This window comes from Microtus pennsylvanicus, chromosome 4 (assembly GCF_037038515.1).
Source record: "Microtus pennsylvanicus isolate mMicPen1 chromosome 4, mMicPen1.hap1, whole genome shotgun sequence".
NCBI classification, from domain to species: domain Eukaryota; kingdom Metazoa; phylum Chordata; class Mammalia; order Rodentia; family Cricetidae; genus Microtus; species Microtus pennsylvanicus.
Window position 1 is genome coordinate 68,770,299 of NC_134582.1, and position 16,357 is coordinate 68,786,655.

The 16,357-nt window shown below is 38.3% G+C and overlaps 1 protein-coding gene across 1 annotated transcript in view; it reads right to left on the reverse strand.

The window, feature by feature from the left end:
- Positions 1–1,348: 1,348 nt before the first annotated feature.
- Rbbp8 (RB binding protein 8, endonuclease) overlaps positions 1,349–16,357 on the reverse strand; it is a 69,993-nt gene continuing 54,984 nt past the window's right edge. The window contains exons 16-19 of the mRNA XM_075969296.1: positions 10,109–10,178; positions 4,875–4,971; positions 2,876–3,017; positions 1,349–1,621 (exon numbers count right to left, since the gene is read on the reverse strand). Coding sequence (XP_075825411.1) covers positions 1,524–1,621; positions 2,876–3,017; positions 4,875–4,971; positions 10,109–10,178 — 407 coding nt within the window. The 3' untranslated portion in view covers positions 1,349–1,523. The remainder of the gene's footprint in view (positions 1,622–2,875; positions 3,018–4,874; positions 4,972–10,108; positions 10,179–16,357) is intronic.

Genomic DNA, 16,357 nt, shown 5'->3' on the forward strand with positions numbered 1-16,357 from the left:
AAAGAAAAAAAGCACAGGCAGTTTTATCCCCTTAAGATGTTTCATAGAGCTGGGTGTGGTTATCCACACCTTTAATCCCAGAAGGGAGCTCGAGGCAGTGAGTTCCAGAACAGCCAAGACCACACAGGGAGACCCTGTCCCAAAGAACCACAAATAAATCAAAAATGTTTTACAAAAGAAGTCACATGTACGTGAGGGTCCATGGCTGCTTCCTTCCAGAAGCAGAGCTCATATCCACAAGCTAGGAGTCTGAGAGATCTCTGAGCAGGCCACAGACGTGTGGTGTCCACCTCTAGTTGATTTTGCTTTTTATAAAGCAGCCTAAGCATAGGAAGGTTGCCTGTGTAGTGATAGTGTGACAGTTGTCAACCCATTAGTAATTAAGTTATTTAAATTTTATCTTGTCATCCTGTGTAAGACAGAACTGTTGTATATGAGGCTGCTTGTTTGTTCCTGGCTGCTCGGCCCCAAAATAACCACTCATAAACCATATTATTTGCAATACTGTTTGGCCAATAGCATAAGCATATTTCTGGCTCTTATATCTTAAATTAACCCATCTCCATTAATCTGTGTATGGCCATGTGGCTGTGGCTTACCAGCAAAGCTTCAGCATGTCTGTCTCTGGCAGCTCCATGGCTTCTCCCTGACTCCACCTTTTTTTTCCCAGCATTCATTTTGGTTTTCCCCACCTAGCTCTGTTCTGCCCTGCTCTGCTCTAGGCTCACAGCAGCTTATCAACCAAGGTATGCACAGCACACAGAGGGGAATCCCACATCAGTACTTCTACATGTACACACCAGAGGAAACTGAGTAAGAAGACCTGTAAGGAGCAAATTATAGGCTACAACAATCATATTTCAAAAACTATAATTACCAAATAAAGTTATGGTGGTTTGAAAGAAAATGGCCACCATTAGGGTGTTGCACCATTAGGACATGTGACCTTGTTGGAAAAAGTGTGTCACTGGGGGACAGCCTTTGAGGTCTCAAATGCTCAAGCCAAGTCTAGTGTGGCCTTCTTTTCCTGCTGCCTGCTGATCAGGATACAGAATTCTCATCTTCTCCAGCATCACGTCTGCTTACACACCACCATGCATCCCACCATGATGATAATGGACTAGACCTCTGAACTAAGCCAGCCCCAATGAAATGTTTTCCTTTAGAAGAGTTGCCATGACCATGGTGTCTCTGCACAGCAATGGAAACCCTAAGACAAAAGTACAAAAACCCTTGAGTTAGACTGAAAAATGAAATGCCTTATTGTTTAAAGGCACAAAAGACCAAAAAAACCAACAACAAATAAACACATCCACATTTTTAAATAGCTATTTGTATAGTAGGTAAATGTTGCTTAAACATTTTTAATAGAAAACTCATTTATAAATCAATTTATAGAAGATCAAAAAATCAAAGATCAATGTTTATTACAACTTTAACTATAAATAACTAAAAAAAAAAAACAAAAAACAAAAACAAAACCAAAAAACCAAAGGCCATCTGCTCTGCTTTGACTCAAACATCTAGGTCCTCTGTTCCTTGCCCTTTGGAGAAAACACTGCGTTGTAAGGCTGCCGTCTTTTGGGTCGAGGGCAAAGATCAAGATCTTCCTTGATGTAACCTGAAAAACAAACGGTGAATTTAGAACAGTACATTATTAACATGCATTTCTTTTAGCGCAGATGAGCATGGTGGCTGTTTGTAATCCCAGCACTGAGGAAGCCAAGGCAGGAGGATCTGGAGTTCAAAGCCAGTCTGGGCTTCATGGGACCCTATCTTAAAACACAAAACTGATCCAAACAACGAAACAATAGCATTCTTCAATATATATTCACAATACATCGCTAATGCCTGAGTACTTCTGAGTTTTAGCTTTGTGATGCTGGTGAATGATTTTATCAAGTCTACTCATTCATGCAAACGTTTATAAAATGCTCCCTGTTCACCACCTCAGAGAGTTCTCATGTTCCTTAAAGTACTTCTACTATACTGACTTCCCAGGTGAGGGTGGAGACCTGCGGAAAACACATCACTTACTAAAGCTGACAAAACTGAAAGAGTATGAGAACCATGCCCTCGTTCTGCCTAACTAAGTATCTGCACTCTCAGGAGTTTCTCTAAATTGCCCTTATAGGTTTGTATATGGGGCCACAATGCTAAACCCAAACTCTGCTATTATTACAAATTCCAGGTGATTTTCCTCAAAGTTTTTTGTGGTAGTTATTCCACTCAGTGAGACACCTCTATGTTCTCCATACCATTCAGATTCTCCCCAGGCGTCTCCAATCCTGTAATTTTCAGTGGAGGACAGTGCTCTGGGCCAGGCTAACAGGGCAAACAACCAGTGTAGCCACCTTATCTGATTCTATGCAATGACCAGGAGAAACAATGTCAATGACCTTGTGTATTTCTTTCTTACAGTTAAATATACAAAGTTTCTCTGAAATTGCATCCTTTTTCATGAAAATTCAGTATACTCAAATTTTCTTAGCGCTGTGCTATCAGTGACAGTGAGGACAAAAATCACTATTTAAAAATTTAAAATCTAGCTGTGATGATGCATATTAAATGTAACTGTCAAATTTGAAGGAACTGGGGCCATGCCAACATTCTAACCTTTGTAAGATTTATTTACTTAAATTTCATCTTGACAGGATGAATCTGAATGACAAAGCTCATAATACACAGTCCCATTTTATAAGCAATGTCTAATCCCAAATAAATTAACACAGCAGTGGAAAATCTTTCCAACTCAGGAATTCACTTGCATGTTGCAGAATCAGAACCTAATGTGCAGCACAAGATAGAGTTAGAGAGAAAAGGGTTAATATTCAGACTTTAAAAAAATCTAAAATACTAAAATCTATAATCCTACCCCTTTCCAGACATGTCTGAGTAGAAGGAAAACCAACTTCCCAGAAATTCTCTGGTGTGCTGGGTGGAATGTAACGAAATCTGTGTCGGGAGCAGGAAGCCAACTTCTTTTCTCTTTCTTCTGCTGGCATATCTGCATAGTACTAACAACAACAGAGAATAATAAACAGTGTTATGTTTACTGATTACAAACTAGAAACTAAAAAGCTATTTGTTTTAAACATTCTAAGGAAATAATACCGATATTGTAATAATAATGATAATGATAATAAGACAGTCAGTGCTTGATTCACAAACGAGGAAAGGAGCTTGTATCCCAGCGTCAATCAACACAGCCTTCCTTTATCAGTAGACGTTTGCGCTAACAGTCGCCAACCCTGGCACACTGACACTGAGCTACCTCTGGGCCTGCAGTAAACTGAGAAGATACTGAAAGGTACTGGCATGATTTAACTTCTATTCTAAAAGATCATTAGGAAAAACCACAAAAGACTGGTGTGGGAAGTCCTTCTATGTTTTATTGGTTAATAAAGAAGCTGCTTTTGGCCCAATGGCTTAACAGAATATAGCCAGGCTGGAAATATGTATGTATGTATGTATGTATGTATGTATGTATGTATGTATGTATCTATCTATCTATCTATCTATCTATCTATCTATCTATCTATCTATCTATAGAGAGAAATAGAGAAAGTAGGTGGAATTGGTGATAAGACATGTAGTCCTGCCAGAGACAGAGGCAAAATAGAATTTTACTCAGTAAGCCACAACCACGTGGCAATACACAAATTAATAGAAATGGGTAATGCAAGACATGAGAGCTAGCTAGCAATACGGTTAAGTAGACTGGCCAAATAGTATTGGAAATAATATAGTTTCTGTGTGATTATTTCAAGTCTGGGCAGCCGGGAACAAATGAATGGCCTCCAACTACAAAAGACCATTGTGTTTAATAAGAGGTAAGAACATAAAGGAAGACTACAGAGGTGAACAGTATTAGGACTGTCTTTTTGCTTATGTTCTAAAAGGTGAAGTGTATTAAGAAAGGCAGAGTACTCAACAGTCCAGGGTAAGACAGTACCTGGGTATGTCCCAGGTGTTGGTAGTAGAGAGAGTAAATAAATATAAAGAGGAATTTTATGAAGGTAGAATCTGTGGGACTTAATGAAAGATAAGTTATTCATATATGCAAGAAGCACAGTAACTAGAATCTTCTCCTCAAAACCAAAATTAGAAAACAAAATCAAACTTCAGACATATAAGAGACTGAGTCCTAAAGTATGGGAATCAAATGTAGAAAACAAATTTGTTTTTACGCATGTGAGATTTGTGGTCACTACCATACTCTTTTACCATACATTTGGAATACACATTGGAATAGACTTCCAAATAGTAAGCTACAAATTACATTTAAGTCCATGGGAGTTGTACTTTTATTCTTACCACTTAAAAAACTCTTATACAGTAAACAGTTAGCAGGAGCACATAAAATGCCCAATAATTAGCAGCAAAGGAACTGAATACTGAGGAGGAAAGCAGGTCAACACTGTGCTATGAAAACTAGCAAATGGTTTTATTTGTACTGATGCGCTGCTTAATTTTATCAACTTGACACAGGTAGTTGATAAGCATTCTCCTGGGAAAAGGAACCTAGACACCTGTAGGCAAATCTGCGGGGCATTTTCATGATTAATTGCTGATGTGTGAGGGCACAGCACATTGTGTCTGTCTTCGAAAAGACTGGGACTTTTAAAGTTATTTATATTTTATTATGTTATTATGTTTAATGTGCCATCTTGGCTATGGCTGTGGCTTAACAGTGATGTGTTTGTGTGTCAGACTGACATAGGGCCAGTTATACTGTTGGTTTGTGTGTACCAGAAACAGCTGGAGTAATCAGAGAGGAACAAGTCTCAGTTGAGGAAATGCCCCACGAGATCCAGCTTGCACTTATGACCTATAAAATCAAATTCAAAAGAAGTGTTTACATCAGTACTTACAATTTCACACTCTTTACATGTGTGCCCAAGCAATTTCCTTCGCTCTTCTTTTTTCCGAACTACCTCAATATGAGGGAAATTCTGTATGCTACTTTCTCTGGAGGAAAAAGGAATTTAAAGTTAACCTGTTTGTTACAAGAAGATTTCTGGTTTAAAATCTGAAATAAAAAAAAAAATAGAAGAACTCATAAGAGAAAAACCCCCAAACACTCATTCTATTTGAAATGTTCTGTGTATTATGAAAACAAAAGATTCTTTTCAAGTGTTTATTAAAGGCCTACTATTGGTAAGTATTTCAGACTAATCTTAAGTCAGCACACTAAGTATGTTTCACTGTGTCATTTCATGCAAGATTTCTTATTTGTTCCCTTCCTCTACTGCTCTTGTCCATCCCTTCTTTTCTCTATGCTCACTGGCCCGTTCTCTGTCAAGTGCCCCCTTCTGCTACCCTGCCACGCGTGGTTCCACCCTCTCTTTCCCCTACCCCTTAAGACTCTCCTCTTAATGGTTCCCTTCTGAGTTTAATGACTTGCATAAATACATACAAATTTATATCTTTATGAAGCCAACTACTGGAAGAGTTATCAAATTATATATGTATAATTATAAATATCAAATTGCATGCATATAATATATATATATATGTTGTTTCTAATAGAAACACTCTCAGTGAACTTAAATTCTCTGAAACATAAAAGATGATTTTTAAAATGATTTCTTGGGGACACACCTACTCTTCTTGATTGAAATGTCGTGTTCCTTTAACTGGAAAGAATTTTTCTTCAAAACAAATTTTAACTATTCTGTTTACAACTATACTGAGTAAGTTGTATTCTAACTTTTAAAACCCTCAACTCTATAGTAATGCATGAATTAAAAAAGGGAGAGCAAGAAAGGGTGGATGAAATTTTGCTATACAATATTTTTGTCAAAGAATTTATGAAATCTAGGCATATGTAGAATCTGTTTTTACCATATGCTCTCTGAGCATAATACATGTAGCAGGTACTCACTAGACGACTGGCATCCAAGGCAGACTCAAGGAGAGCATCACTTAAAAGGCTGTAAGCTTTGTGTCCCTGACCAGACCTGATGTATAATACTGCTAACCTGACAGAACCTAGAGTCACTTAGGAGACAGTCTCTAGGCACACCTATGAAGGACTATCAACATTAGGTTGCCTCTGGGCATGTCCAGGAGTGCTGGTTAGCTGAGATAAAGACCCATCTTAGCTGTGGGGGATACCATTCCATGGACTGGAGGAAGAGAGCTGAGCACCAGCATTCATGGCTCTCTGCTTCCCAACTGGGGATACAGGAAGACAAGCTGCCTCAAGTCCTGCTGCTGTGACCTCCCAACCGTGATGCAAGAGATCTTACAACTGTGAGCCAAAAGAAACCCTTCCTTCCTCATGTTGCTTTTGCCAAGTATTTATCAGAGCAAGGAGACAAGTACACCAGGGTCTTCTAGACTTCTCAGCAGGAGGAGCACACGATCACCGAGACCTTTACCATCTTTCCACCTTTATCCACTTCCTGTTTCCTTAGCTACCCAACAGCTTCAGAAATAAAGCTACTCTTACTTCAGGAAACACTGAAACCACAAGCTATTGCCCTGTAATATCGTATTAATCTAGGACTGTCTCGAAGACACAGAACAAAGCTCTTAATTCACTGCATCATTAGGTGCATTAGCCTTGCAGTGAACGAAACAAGGGTTTACTGCTAGAGAACAAGCCACGGCAGTCACATGACAGCTAGAAAAAGAAGACAGTCATTATTACAATTTTCAGGATATACAACTAAAGGAAAACCAAAAGCAGAAAAAAAGCTATATTAACATCACTTGCTTAAGTGTATCCAAACACACATGACATGCGTGCAAGCATGCACACTTCCCATAGGGCTGGGTCTCCTGGCGCTGAAGCTGCAGGCAATTGTGAGCCACCTGACATGGCTGCTGGGAACCAAACTCACCCTGTGGAAGAGGGGTCAAGTGCTCTAAACTGCCCCAACTAAGAACACCTTCCACCAGACATTTTGCAGCTTCTATCATGGAAGCTATAAAAAAGGTCTAGGCAACTCTTTGACCCAGGAGGCTTCTAACAGGTGAAAATAAGACAATCTGTCTGTAGTAGTTCCTCATTTGCAGCTTCGCCACCTGCCATTACATGTATGAAGTTCTCTGTATGTAGTACAATGGAATCCTGCACCATCATGCTCCATCTGATCTGTGTATGCCACCCACTGCAGTCGTTTCCGGTATCAGACTGGCCACAGCGCTACTGTTTATTTGGTAATGCCTCTCAAGCACAAAGACAGTGATGCTGACAATTTGGATATGTGAGGAAAATGCTTCTTTTTAATGGAGTGAAAGCGTTCACAGGCACAGGATACAATCTTGTGCATACAGGAGTCAGCACCGTCTATTAGGACTGGGGGTCGTAAATGTAGTGTGTGATAAGAGGGACTGTTACTACAAACATGTCAAATACAATGGATGCAAACACATCAGATGCTTAAATTCATGAACCTATGGTTACATTAAAGGAAAAAACCTGCCTGCTTACATTTTTTTTGGGAATTCTAGGGTTCCATTTCTTTGGGAAAGTGGCACATAAAGGAAAATAATTAAACATTTAATGACAAAATGTCAAGTTAGTGCTTTTGGACTCATAGGAATCAATAAAATTCATTTTAGGCCAGGTGGTTGGGCCTTTAATCCCAACACTCAGAAGAAAAAGGCAGACAGATCTCTGTGAGTGTGAGAATAGTTTAATCTACCAAAGTGAGTTTCAGGCTGTTGGGGGTTGTGGACCCGCCCCCCCCCGGACCCTGAATTTCCTATAAACAACTTGTTATGTTTGCAGCTGCTCTGAGCAAAACAACTTGTTTTCCTGTGTTTGCAGCTGCTCTGAGCAGAGACCCTCAGGAGTTCCGGATGGCAGAAGAGTGGTTTCTGGTTGGTTTGGCTGGGGCATGGCTATCAGTCAAGGATCCCTATATAAGCTGTCCCTGAACACAATAAAGGGGGCATTCTTGTTTCAAGGATGACCCGTGTCCCCATGTCTCTGTCTCTGTGTGTATATTTTTAAAATCTCCAGCCCTTTTCCCAGCTAGCGTCCAGTCCTGTCCAGTAGTGCAGGTGGTAGGCTACAGGCACAGTATCATAGTACACGTAGTACAGGCACTACAGGGCCGTAGTACATGTAGTAGCACGAATGCTACATCAGGCCAGCCAGTATTATACACTTAAATCATACCATGAAATCCTGCTCTTAAAAAACAATTAATTAAAAATTTTGGCTTTTAGATTACTAAAGTACTCAACAGAAATGAAAGTTGAAGAGTGACTTTATTTTGGGCTGAAGAGAAAGCCTAACAGGTGAGGGCACTTGCTACCAAACTGACCTGAGTCTGATCTCTGCGACCTGTATGGCAGGAGGGGAACTCCTCCTACTCTAAGATGTCCTCTCATTTCCATATAACAGCTGTGGCATGCTCATGCCCTCCCCTAACAATACATAAATAAATGTAATTAAAAAGAATAACTTATGAAGTGACTCATTTTGAGAACGTCATAAAGAAAAAAAAGCATAGTTTTTTAGAATAAGTATTAAGTCCTAAATTTACTTAATTATTTATTTTTATTTTTTGTGCATTGACGTTTTGCCCACATGTATTATCAGATCCCCTGGAGCTGGAGTTACTGACAGGTGTGAGCTGCCATGTAGGTGCTGGAAAGTGAACCTGGGTCCTCTTGAAGAGCAGTCAGTGTTTTGAACTGCCGAGCTTTCTCTCCAGCCCCCTTAAATTTACTTAAAAAAAAAAAAAGCCAAATAGACCATTAACTGAAAGTCACAGATTTTACAATCTTTGTGAAAAAAGCAGAGAGTAGCAAAGTTCAAAATTAAGAAGCTGAAATTTTTGTTCCAAAGGTTCAAAAATCCTCAAAAATGAAGCATGGCACCCTCAGCTCATGACCTAAAGTCTTTAACATGTGAAAGAGAACATAATTCAACAATTTCCAAAGTTCAAAATGAAATAGACTAAAAATAAGGAATCTGTTACAATAAAGTAAACTACTTATTTCTACTGTTGAAAATGAGAGGTACTGGTAAAAACTTCCTTCTATGTACAATTTGTATCTTATCTTCCAGTCTCTTTGTTTACAAGTATAAAGTAAACGGCACTGCATGTGTAGGTGCGGGTATATGCATGTTGCCCATGAGGGCACATGTAGAAATCAAAGGCGGACATCAGGATGCCTTCAATCGCTCCCCCCACTTTTTATTATTTTTCTGAGAATTTCATTCAATGTATTTTGATCATATCCAAGTGGCCCTCTTACCCACTCAGCCTCCCTCATTTTTTGAGACAGGGTCTCCAACTGAACCCCTGGACCCCCCTGTCTCTCCTGGCCAGTGCTGGAGTAAATGATGTGCACACGGTACCTGGCTTTTATCATCTGAGGTCCTTGTGCCTGTTAGGCAAAGACCGTACCACTGGGCTATATTCCCACACTCCCTGACCCATAGTGATTTATTTATTTATTTATTTATTTATTTTTGCGGCAAAGTCTCACTGTGTGGGCCATACTGGTTGCAAATGTGAATTGTTCTGCCTGTCTCCCAGTGCTGGTTTTAGAGAAGTGAGCCTGGTTCTAAATGATTCTTTTATCTTCTTCTTCTTTTTAAACTATGATGGAGGAAGGTCATTGGTTAAGTAATAAAGAAACTGCTTGGCCTCATAGGTTAAAACATAGGTGGGAGGAGTAAACAGAACAGAATGCTGGGAGGAAGAGGAAGTGAGCTCAGACTCGACAGCTCTGCTCTCTGGAGCAGAGATGCCATGCTCCCAGATCCCAGGCAGACATGATTCAGCTCTGACCCAGGATGGACGTAGGCTAGAATCTCCCTGGTAAGCCACCTAGTGGGCTACACAGATGATAAGAAATGGGCTAGTCCAGGTGCGAGAGTTAGCCGAGAAGAGGCTAGATATAATGGGCCAAGCAGTGTTTAAAAGAATACTGTGTCCGTGTAATTATTTAGGGGTATAAGCTAGCCAGGTGGCTGGGGTGCTGGGGACGCAGCCCCACCGCTTCCTATTACTACAAAACTATGTAACTTTGGATGGCCTCAGTATCCTTGTAAATTATTTTATTTTAATCAAAGTAATCATTAAATATCTTACAAACTGGCAAAGTCAGCTCTACTGTACCTCTAAACACTTACCTCTCTTTATCTTTAAAATATGGCTCCACAAATGCTTTCTGCTTGACTCCCTCTTGTTTATCACCATGTACTGTAAACAAAACAAGAATTTCACAAGATGTAGAACTTGATGACAAATAATAAGCTTGCCTAGGGAAAAAAAAACAACTATAGCATGCACCAAACTTCCCTTTATATTGATTTTCACATTTGAGTCCTGGGAGGCAATTCACTAAAATTTTATTTTATCTACATTAAAGGTGATGATTATCTTGTCTCAGAGACACTAAACTAAAAATTACATTTCAGGAAGTATTTAATTGATTGATTAATTTGGGTCCAGGCCTTACCATGCAGCCTCAAACTTAAGAGATCCACCTATGTCTGTTTCCCAGTGCTGGGATTAAAGGTGCACACCACCACTTCTGGCACATGAAGTATTTAACTATCTAGATGTCTGCTGTTATTTGGCAGGAGATAGAAATAATATTATAGTATATCTCACTTATTTGACCTATTAATTTGTATAATGCATCTTTAAGACAGTCTATGATTAAAAAAATAGAGATGAAAGATTTCATCAGAAAATTGATGATAAAACTGAAAAATATCCATCACTTCCAACTTTGCTGTTAGTACTTTGTTTCTCATGTGCAGGGATGTTCTCATATTTCTCTTCAACTCCCTCTCCCAACACCAATTTGAGTTTTTTCACCAAATAGCTTAGAACTACATACTAAAAAATTTTACAATTTACTTTATTACTTTTATTTTCCCAGCTTAGCAAACTGGAGGTTTTTCTATGTTGTTTTGATGTATTTACTTATTGGTGGAAATGTAGACTGTCTTCATTTTTAAGCCATTTAAGATGGCACTATTATAAGTATACTTTTCGGTGCTACAATCCTAACCCTATAAAAATAAGCACAACTCTTTTGCATTTTTACTTTTTTTAGGGCATGCATTCATAACTGAGTCAAACGGTGGGATAGGTATATATTTAATTCTGTACAAAACTGATGATGAATTTATGAAACTGGTTTCTTTTCCTTACTTGTGTTAACTCCTGTCACCAACACACATGACGCCCAGCACTCCTCCTCCTTTCTAATATTTGGTTGTCAGTGTTTTTAATCACCCCAGGGAATGTGAATTCAACACTTGATGCCCAAGAACACTGGATACTTGTTTCATGTGCTTACTCGTTATTCAATTATCTTTTCATTCAAGAACTTCTAGCTGAAAACATAATGTAATCTATCTAATTTGTTTTTAAAATAAGGCCATCCTGGTGTTCTGTAGAAAGTACAGGAGGCATGCACACAACAGGTGAAACAGCAATGCTTTAGATCAGGACAGAGAGAAACAGTAAAGTATGCATGCCCTGGACAGTACCTCCAAGCTTCAGACGAGGCACAAAAGTGAGGTGAAAAATAAAGTCAAATATGACCCCTACTGCCCACTCCAACCTCTGGTTCCCAGGTTAAATCTCATCCTAAAACCAGCTTTGTGTGTCGTTCTAGATAAGGGAGAATCTACAGACAGCATCCACATGGTAGGCAAGCCATTATCACTACAGCAAATAATTCCTATCTACTTTTCATTAAGATTTTAATTTTTATTCTTCTGTGATTTATTCTGACATTGTTAGAAGTTGACTCTCATGGAGTTTTGTTGGCATGACCTATGTCTGTCACAAAACAATAATGCTTACAAATTATGTGACGTTTAATTTTGATGGTAATAAAAAAATAAAGTATGTGGGGCTGGAGAGATGACTCAGAGGTTAAGAGCACTGATTGCTCTTCTAAAGGTCCTGAGTTCAATTTCCAGCAACTACATGGTGGCTCACAACCATCTATAATGATATATCTGGTGCCTTCTTCTGGCATGCAGGCACGCAAACAGAACACTGTATATATATTAAATAAATCTTTAAAAAAATGAACTATATAAAAACCGATTTCCCACATTTCTACTTTTAGCTACTGGGTAGATGGATACTGAAATAATAATTATAAATTATTATAATTATAATAAAATAATGAAACCTGGAGTGGCAGGGGGACACGAAAACTGGGGTAGAAAAAAATTTTTACTGGGCAGTTGGTATGCACACCTTTAATCCTAGCACCTGGGAGGCAGAGGCAGGTGGATGTCTGAGTTTGAAGCTACACTGGTCTACAGAGCAAGTTCCAGGACAGCTAGGGCTACACAGAGGAACTCTGTCATGAGAAACCAAAAAACAAAACAAAAGAAAAACAAATTCCTTAAAGAAAACCAAGAAAAAGCAATCAAACAGATGAAAGATATGCTTCAAAACTGAAAGTGAAATAGAGGCAATTAAAAAAAATAACAACCCACAAACTGAGGGAAATCTGGAAATGGAAAATCTGGGTAAACAATCAGGAATTACAGATGCAAGCATAATCAACAGAATCCATGAGATGGAAGAGAGAATCTCAGGCACTGAAGATATGATAGAGGAAATAGATTCATTGGTCAAAGAAAATGTTAAATCTAACAAATTCTTAACACAAAATATCCAGGAAATCTGGGACACCATGAAAAGGCCGAACCTAAGACTAATAGAAATTGAAGAAGTCCAGCTCAAAGGCACAGAAAATATACTCAAGAAAATCATAGAAGAAAACTTTCCCGACCTGAAAAAGGACATGCCTATGAAAATACATGAAGCTTACAAGAACACCAAACAGACTGTATCAAAAAAGAAAGTCTCCTCACCACATAATAATCAAAACACTAAACATACAGAATAAAGAAAGAATATTATGAGCTAGAAAGTAAAAGGGCCAGGAAACATATAATGGCATACCTATCAGAATTATACTCAACTTCTCAATAGAATCAAGGAAAGCCAGAAGATCCTGGTTAGGTGTTATGCAAACATTAAGAGATCACGGATGCCAGCCTAGACAACTATATCCAGCAAAGCTTTCAATCAGCATAGATAGATACAGAAAACAAAATATTCCATGACAAAACCAGATTTAATCAATACCTATTCACAAATCTAGCCCTATAAAATATACTAGAAGGGAAACTTCAACCCAAGAAAGTTAGCTATACCCACAAAAACACAGGCAATAGATAATCTCACACCAGCAAATCCCAAAAAAGAGAAACACATATCACCATTACCACCACCAAAGAAAAAAAAAGGAAATAACAATCATTGGTCATTAATATCTTTAATATCAATGGACTCAATTCATCTATAAAGAGACACAGGCTAACAGACTGGATACGAAAACAAAATCCATCCTGCTGCATATAAGAAACACACCTCAACTACAAAGACAGACACTACCTCAAGAGTAAAGGGTTGGGAAAAGATCATACAATCAAATGGACCTAAGAAACAAGCTAGTGTAACTATTCTACTACCTAACAAAATAGACTTCAAATTAAAATTAGTCAAAAGAGATCACAGGAAAAATCCATTAAGATGAAGTCTAAATTCTGAAGTCTCAAACACAAGGGCAGCCACATTTGGAAGAGAAACATTACTAAAGCTTAAATCACACATCAACACCCACACACTAACAGTGGGAGACTTCAACACCCCACTTGCACCACTGGACAGGTCTGCCAGACAGAAACTTAAGAGAGAAAGAGAGAATCTAATAGATGTTATGACTCAAATGGGCTTAAGACATCTACAGAACATTTCACCCAAACACAAAAGAATATACCTTCTTAGCACATTATAGATCCTTCTCCAAAACTGATCATATACTCGGTAACAAAGTCTATCTCAATAAGTACAAAATAAATTGGGATAAATCCTTGTGTCATATTGGACCATCGTGGCTTAAAGTCAGAATTCAACAACAATACTAACTACAGAAAGTTGACAAACTCATGGAAACTGAACAATGCTTAGCTGAATCACCCCTGGGTCAAGGAAGAAATAAAGAAATTAAAGACTTCCTAGAATTCAATGAAAATGAAGGCACAACATACCCAAACCTATTGGACACTATGAAAGTAGTGCCAAGAGGAAAGCTCATAGCACTAAGTGCCTACATAAGGAAGCTGGAAAAGTCTCACACTAGTAACTTATCAGCACATCTGAAAGCTCTAGATCAAAAAGAAGCAAACTCACCCAGGAGGACTAGATGGCAGGAAATAATTCAATTGAGGGCTGAAATCAATAAAATAGAAACAAAGAAAATAATACAAAGAATCAGTGAAACAAAGAGTTGGTTCTTCCAGAAAATCAACAAGAAAGACAAACCGTATCCAAACTAAGCAAAAGGCAGAGAGAGAATATCCAAAATCAGAAATGAAAACGGGGGCATAACTACAGACACTGAGGAAATCCAAAGAATCATTAGGTCATACTTCGAAAACCTGTATTCCACAAAATTGGAAAATCTAAAAGAAATGGGCAATTTTCTGGATAGGTTCCACATATCAAAACTAAATCAGGACCAGATAAACAATTTAAATAGACCTAAGGAAACAGAAGCAGTCATCAAAAGTCTCCCAACCAAAAGAGCCTGGGGCTTTCAGCTCAGACTTCTACCAGAACTTCAAAGAAAAGCTAATACCTATATCCTTCAAATTGTTCCACACAATAGAAACAGAAGGAACACTACTACTTTTTACAAGGCTACAGTTATCCTGATACCCAAACCATACAAAGACACAACTAAGAAAGAGAATTACAGACCAATCTCCCTCATGAACATTGATGCAAAAATATTAAATAAAATACTTGCAAACCAAATCCAGGAACACATCAACCATAACCAAGTAGGCTTCATCCCAGAGATGCAGGGATGGTTCGACATAAGAAAATGTTTCAATGAAATCCACCATATAAACAAGCTGAAAGAAAAAAAACCCAACATGATCATCTGAAAAAGTCTTCAACAAAATTCATGCTAAAGGTCTTGGAAAGAGCAGGGATATAAGGAACATACCTAAACATAATAAAGGCAATATACAGCAAACCAACAGCCAGCATCAAACTAAATGGAGAGAAACTCAAAGCAATCCTACTGAAATCAAGAACAAGACAATGCTTCTACTCTCTCCATCTCTATTCAATATAATAGTTCTAGCTAGAGCAATAAGACAACAAAAGGAGATCAAGAGGCTACAAACTGGAAAGATTCACTTTCACTATTTGCTCATAATATGATAGTATACATAAGTGACTCCAAAAATTCCACCAGGAAACTCCTACAACTGTAAACACCTTCAGTAATGTAGCAAGATACAAGATTAACTTAAAAACAAAGAGCAGCTCTCCTATATACAGATGATAAACGGGCGGAAAAAGAAATCAGAGAAACACCACCCTTCACAATAGCCACAAATAACATAAAATATCACGGGGTAACTTTAACCAAACAAACAAGTGGAATACCTGTATAACAGTAATGTTAAATCTTTGAAAAAAGAAATCGAAGAAGACACCAGACAATGGAAAGATCTCCCATGCTCTTGACTAGGTAGGATTAACATAGCAAAAAATGGCTATCTTTAAAAAAAAAAAATCTACAGATTTAATGTAATGCCCATCAAAAATACCAGAAAAATTCTTCACAGACCCCAAAAGAATACTCAACATCATATGGAAAAACAACAACAACAACAACAACAACAAAACAGGATAGCCAAACAATCCTGTACAATAAAGGACCTTCTGGAGACAGCATTTTACACCTGTAAGAATGGCCAAGATCAAATACACTGATGACAGCTTATGCTGGAGAGGATGTGGAATAAGGGGAACACTCCTCCATTGCTTGTGGGAATGCAAACTTGTGCAGGCTCTTTGGAAATCAGTATGGTGGTTTCTCAGAAAACTAGGAGAATCAATCTACCTCAAGACCCAGCAATACTGCTCAATCATAGCACAAGCACTCAATGTTCACAGCAGCATTACTCATAATAACCAGAACTAGAAACAACCTAGATGCCCCTCAACTGAAGATCGAATAAGAAAAATGTGGTACATTTACACAATGGAGTACTACTCAGAGGTAAAAAAGAATGACATCTTGAAATTTGCAGGAAAATGGCTGGAACTACAAAAAACCATACTGAGTGAGGCAACCCAGACCCACAAAGACAAATATACTATGTACTCACTCATAAGTGGCTTTTAGACATAAAGCAAAGAAGAAACCAGTCGACAACCCCAGAAATCCCAGACAACAAAGAAGACCTTAAGAGAGACATACATGGATCTGCCTAGGAAGGAGAAAAAGACAAGATCTTCTGAGTAAACTG